This window comes from Electrona antarctica (assembly GCF_951216825.1).
Source record: "Electrona antarctica genome assembly, chromosome: 6".
Lineage (NCBI taxonomy): Eukaryota > Metazoa > Chordata > Actinopteri > Myctophiformes > Myctophidae > Electrona > Electrona antarctica.
This window is the reverse complement of record NC_136811.1, coordinates 23,379,738-23,385,800: the sequence shown is the minus strand read 5'-3', so window position 1 is coordinate 23,385,800 and position 6,063 is coordinate 23,379,738. Positions and strand designations below refer to the sequence as shown.

The window sequence follows — 6,063 nt, the reverse complement described above, 5'->3', positions numbered from 1 at the left end:
AGGTAGCCTCTGGGGTATAAAACAGGATTGCAATGGCAGTGTGGTGTACCGTTTATCTCCAAATAACTGCTTTGACAGTTTTTAATGACTTTTAAGATGTTATAGGTTTACATTTTCTTTTTTCCCTTTGCCATGGCCCATTTTCACATTTGAGATTCATTTCACACCAATCACAAAAAGTGCAAATCATTCAGCCAGTCCCATGAAAAAAGAAAATCTGTATGGTCAAATATATATTTATTTCCATACCTTCATACAAACATTACAATTTCAAAACAAAAATAAACTGTCAAAACCCAGTAATGAATTAAAGTGCACATTTGTGGCTGTGGGTAATATCCCCACAACAAGTCAAGTGTTTAAAGCTTTTTCTTTTCTTTTTCAATAGTTATGTGCAAAGGAATCAATTATGATTGATGAAAAGCACTTATTTTACATTTTCCACTCTGCAGTCCGTCTTACACACCTGAGATGTAGTACAGCCTCATCAGAAGTGCATTTATTAGAGAGGCTTTCTTTGCTCCTCTATGCAAATATTGAATGGATAGGATATAGTTATTAATCGTGGCCAATACAAGCTTGAGTTTATCTCCTAATGCCTGGTGGCGACTGGCGAGCTGGGCTCTGGGGAAAGGACTTTGTTTTAGAATCACTTACATCATGTTCTCTCCAACCTATTCAACAGTTGGCTTTAGCAGTAGCACTATGCTGGTGGCTTAGTTGACTCATCCTCGTGCTTCAAAACACCTTTATAAAATATAAACTACTAGTATCTTGTGTTCGGTGACGTGTCAACTCAGTTGGCAAAACGACCATCCTTTATTTCATTTTCAGAGTTGAGGTTGAGGTGACCGGCGAGCTCTTGCACCACGGCATCCCTGCCAATCTGATCGTTCCTTCTCTTTTCCATAATCACATCTTCCAAGCTCTGAAACTCCAGGACATGACTCTTCTTTTCGGAAAAGAGCAACTTCAACCTATACGGCTGTTTGCCAATCCGTATCTCCCCACCTATTTTAAACTCCCGTTTGCCATACCGACACCAGGCGGCAAAGCACTCTGAGTTTCTCCAACACAGATCACCGTCTCTGGCCCCAACCTGATCCCGCGCGTTGCGCACGGCGACCTCCGCAGAAAGCGCTCGGTACCTGTACAGCCCGTTCACTATCCTGCCCTTCCTGCCCTGGCTCGCGTCGGTCAGCACGTCGCACTTGATCTCAGCCCGGTGCAGGTGGACCACCTGGAAGTCACCCACGTACACGGCCCAGTGTGGATACTGCCCGCTGGCCACGAACTCCACCAGGTCCCCCAGCCTGCACTTGTTCAGGAGACTCTCAGCCGAGTAAGCGACGCTCATCATAGAGTCTCTGGCGTGTCTTTCGTACACGCACTCCTCGCGGTAGTAGACCAGACACTGCAGCTCGTTCTGCGGATCGAACGGGATACTATCTTGATCCGGCAGCCTGGGTCTGTCAGGCGGCATGTCTAAATGCTCCGGCTCTTCGTCGTCATTGGAGAAGATGTAAGACACGCCGATGCGTGGACCTCCGTCATCGTCCGGGTCGAATCCGTTTGGGTCCGACGTTGGAACTTCAGCGTAACTTAAACGAGTGAGTTTTTCGACCTGGTTTCCCATCCCACCACTGCAAGGTGGATGAAGGAGAAATAAAGAGAACAGGACAGGCTACACCTCTCCTTGGCAGAGGAAACGCCGGATTGTAACTCGACCAGGGTAGTAGAACTAAATCCAAAATGGGGAAGGGACCGGGTGCCAGTAATCCATGTCCAAGCTGTTTTAAGGTGTGCACAACGATGTGGCACTTCAAAAAACACCAAGTAGGCTATGTTACCTATAGAAGACAGGAGAACAGCAAATGGTTATTTTTATGCCAAAGCCCCGCGTCAAAATCGTGTATTCGTGTCAAAGTCATTTGCATAGGACTCCTACATTCCAAACAGGTGTGTGACATAGGACGACGCACCTGTTACTCTCTCACACAGGCTATCATTCTACTCGGCTATAAAACTCACCGCTGATATAGGCAGATGCAGGTCTTCAAAGTTGCATATATGCGAAAGGCAAAATGGTACAAATTGTTCGCCAATCTCAAGTCCGAAGGTTCAAAGCGACGCTGTTGGCCGTATGGCAGGTTATATTGTAGGGACGCCTGTGCTGACAGGTGGAGAGATAGAGAGTCCACAGTGACTGTAAGCACTGAAACTCACGGAGGATCTAGTAACTGGGAGGCGCTGTCATTTAAAGCGACAGTGTGTGTTTTTATTTCTCTGAGTTGAACAATGGTCCAGAGAGTCTATATCTATACTCTACATACTCTAGACTAGAGCAGTGGTTCTCAAACTTCTAGACTGGCAGGTACATGTCCATTTGTAAGTATACCCCCTCAAGGAACCCAGAGGGTTCCTGGGCCATACTTTAAGAACCACTGCTAGAGGGATACTGAAAAAGGTTTAATAAAACGAAAAATGTCACAACTTAAAGGACTTAAGGGCACATATACTATAGATTACACAGTCACCAAAGTACAGTTTATCTAGCCAGTCACATTAGCATAATTCCTGTCTGAGCAACCCTATTTCTACCTCTTTCTTCTCATTTCCGCCTGTCTCTGAAACCCTTCCCTGCATGTCTGTCTCTCTGTCCCATATGCAAATACATGATACATACAAATTCATGATACATACATACAAATACATACAATAGACATAAACAAATACATGATGCACACATGCAGACACAGGAACAGACACATGGAACCCACACACACACACACACACACACACACACACACACACGTGCCCTTGGTAACAGCTATCAGAGCAGCAATAAAGAGAACCTAGAGTATATGTCTGCCATGTTCCTCAGAGGTAGTCTTGCGCTGGTAGTCTTGCGATTATTGAAACACCTCCCTGCCCACTGGTGTATAGTATAAACACACAAATACCGTACAGGCGGGAACAGTGGGCAAACACTTCTTTGCTGACCCATGGCCTGCTTTCAATCTTACCACCATAAAGCACTTTTTTGTTTGTGTTAGTTAGGTTACATCAGAAGAATTTTAAGCAGCTAACAGTAAGCCCTTTAAGGCCCCTTCTCCTCTTGAGCACGCATGCACAATTATTCTGTCCTCAGAAGGATACAAATACAAGAACACACGCTGCATGTATACATACATGCACAGATGTTACTCTCAACATGCAGCTCTCCCCATAGATTTTGGCACAGAAACATTCCCTATATCCAACGCACGCACGCACGCACGCACGCACGCACGCACGCACGCACGCACGCACACACACACACACACACACACACACACACACACACACACACACACACACACACACACACACACACACACACACACACACACCTTCCCATCTCATTCTCACCTTAACTCATCCTATCCCCACCTTGCATGCATTCTCTCTCTCTCTCTCTCTCTCTCTCTCACACACACACACACTCGTCTTTTCTCTCTGTAGGTTTGTGCATGGGATCCATGGATGTTCTCTCCATCAAAGCTAGATTACTGTTCTTAGTGTTGCTTGGCATGGATCTCTTTGTGCACGGCCTGGGAGGAATACCCCATGGCCCCATTGAGTGAAGAGGACTTGGAATGTGAGATCAGCCTTTTGTACAAGTGATTATCTAGGGGGCTTCTCCTGGCTGTCAGTCTGATTGTGTTGGTGATCTGTGTCAGAGCAAGAAGGACAATTCCCATATCAAACATGTAGCAATTTGCCCTGATTGTAAATGTGTTATAGGCTATTGATTTGAAATTCATTCATATTTCAATTTCATCTTTTGTATTTATGAACAACAAACAACTGGGGAAATAATTGTTTCACTAATTTATTTCTGTTGTTTCCCCAGGGATAGTGGTTTTGACATCTGCTGTGTTCTGCCTGATCTATACTTCCTCTGATATGACAAAGTCGCACTCTGTAAATAGCTCATAACTCATAATTTGTTTCACTTGAGTTGAGTTGAGTGAAGAGTGTCACTCTTCTGAAATGTAGCTAGCTACATGACATTTGCCTGACACCTAGTGGACACTATCTACTTTGGCTCAGTGAAACCTTGAAAATGACTGAAAACAGCATGTAGTTTAGTAAGGAAAGTTAGCCAAATGTGTGACCTAACTGCAAAATAAATGCTTACTTACCAATAGCTTTCTTCACAAATGTGTTCATAAAGGTGTCTACTGTCACCTCTCAATTTGTTCCAACCCAACTCCCTTGGGAAACTTTGTGACAGCAGCAACAACATATATGCAGGCAAAATGTAAAAGTAGCATGTGACAGGTCAAATTAGGGATTTTCATTATTCTAAATCCATTGCAGGCATTTGTTTGCATAAAAAACACTCTTTGTGCTAAAAACGGCCATAGCCACTTTTCCAAAATGTGATGACTCATCACATTTGTGATGATGGCTATGGCCGAACCCTCCCTTTTTCCCCCATCCATCCATCCATCTTCAACCGCTTATCCGTAGTCGGGTCAGCAGCGGGTCAACAGCTCCACCAGAGAGCTCCAGACTTCCCTCTCCAGAGCAACATTAGTGACTTTCCTCCCAGTGGGACGTGCATCGAGGACCTCCCTAGGGAGACGCCCGAGAGGCATCCTAACCAGATGCCCGAACCACCTAAGCTGGCTCCCTTCCAGGTGAAGGAGCAGCGGCTCTACTCCGAGTCTCTCCCGCGTGACTGAACTTCTCACCCTATCTCTAAGGGAGATGCCAGCCACCCGTCGGAGAAAACTCATTTCAGTCGCTTGTATTCGTGACCTTATTCTTTCGGTCATGACCCACACTTCATGACCATAGGTGAGAGTAGGAACAAAGATTGCTCGGTAGACAGAGAGCTTTGCCTTCTGGCTCAACTCTCTTTTTGTCACAACAGTGTGGTACAACGACTGCAATACCGCCCCTGCCGCTCCGATTCTCCGGCTGATCTCCTTCTCCGTCCTCCCCTCACTCGTGAACCTTGAGATTTGAGAACCATGGCCTCAGATTTGGAGATGCTGATCCTCATCCCAGCCGCCGTACACTCCGCTGCGAACCGGTCCAGTGAGAGTTGAAGGTCTTGGACCGATGGTGCCATCAGGACCACATCAAATGAAAAAAGCAATGATGCAACCCTTTCCCCCCCCTTTTCCCCCCCTCTGCTATAAAAGTTTGTAATTGTCATCTGTAAATGCTGCTATACAGTATATATCCCTTTTGATGATTTTTGTAATCCTAAAGTAAGTGTCTAAAACTCTAAATTACATGGCATTGATTTAGTACAATACGCAGATATAGTTTTTTCCTCCAGGCAGATACACTAGATGGTGCTGTTTGGTTGAGTATTTTACCTTCTGAGACCAGTATTATTATTACCTTCAGAATGTATGGATCCACCTGATGTTCCTATTCAAATCACAATGGACGACAATGGAAATAAGCTCTCAAGTTTTTTTGTATTTTATCCTTTTGATAAAACATAACAAAGTGTATTTGCATTTCCCCCCCTAGCCTAAAGTGATTTTGCATGGACAAGACATGCATTTGTAATGGATACTGACTGAGCCCCAAACTGAAGAGGAACTGGGAAAGTAGAGCACTTCTGAAAGAGGTCCATTGCACACCACGTTATGTCAGAGTTCAAAACCAATAGCTTGAACAGGTTATTTTCAAGCTGCCATCAAGTTTACACTAAACTCATGTACTTAAAAGTCCAAATTCAGTAATTATGTTGGTTTGTAGGCTATAAACCTATAAAAAAGATGTGATGGAAATTGAATATTGTATAGAGTAGGCTATGTATAGTAGGCCTTTGTTAACTTGGCAACACCTGGATCCAGCAATGAGTTTGATTGGTCAACCCACTGAGGAAAACAATGGATGAGGACAGAGGGTTCCTGCTTTTATAGCATATGATAGGCTGATGTTGACTTTGTCTAAATATTATAAGACATTTCTCCAGGCATATAGAGGGTATGCGCATGCATAAAGTGAGCGGCAAAGTGAGTTTAACGCCGTTTAAAGCAATCAGATTTT

At 44.4% G+C, this 6,063-nt stretch overlaps 1 protein-coding gene across 1 annotated transcript; it reads right to left on the bottom strand.

The window, feature by feature from the left end:
- Positions 1-220: 220 nt before the first annotated feature.
- On the bottom strand, positions 221-2,231 carry LOC306925243 (protein LRATD2-like). The gene is made up of 2 exons (XM_079503966.1): positions 2,032-2,231; positions 221-1,850 (listed from the first exon to the last, which is right to left on the bottom strand). Exon 2 carries the CDS (start codon positions 1,634-1,636, stop codon positions 797-799), a length of 840 nt encoding a protein of 279 aa, XP_079360092.1. The 5' UTR covers positions 1,637-1,850; positions 2,032-2,231; the 3' UTR covers positions 221-796.
- Positions 2,232-6,063: the final 3,832 nt, after the last annotated feature.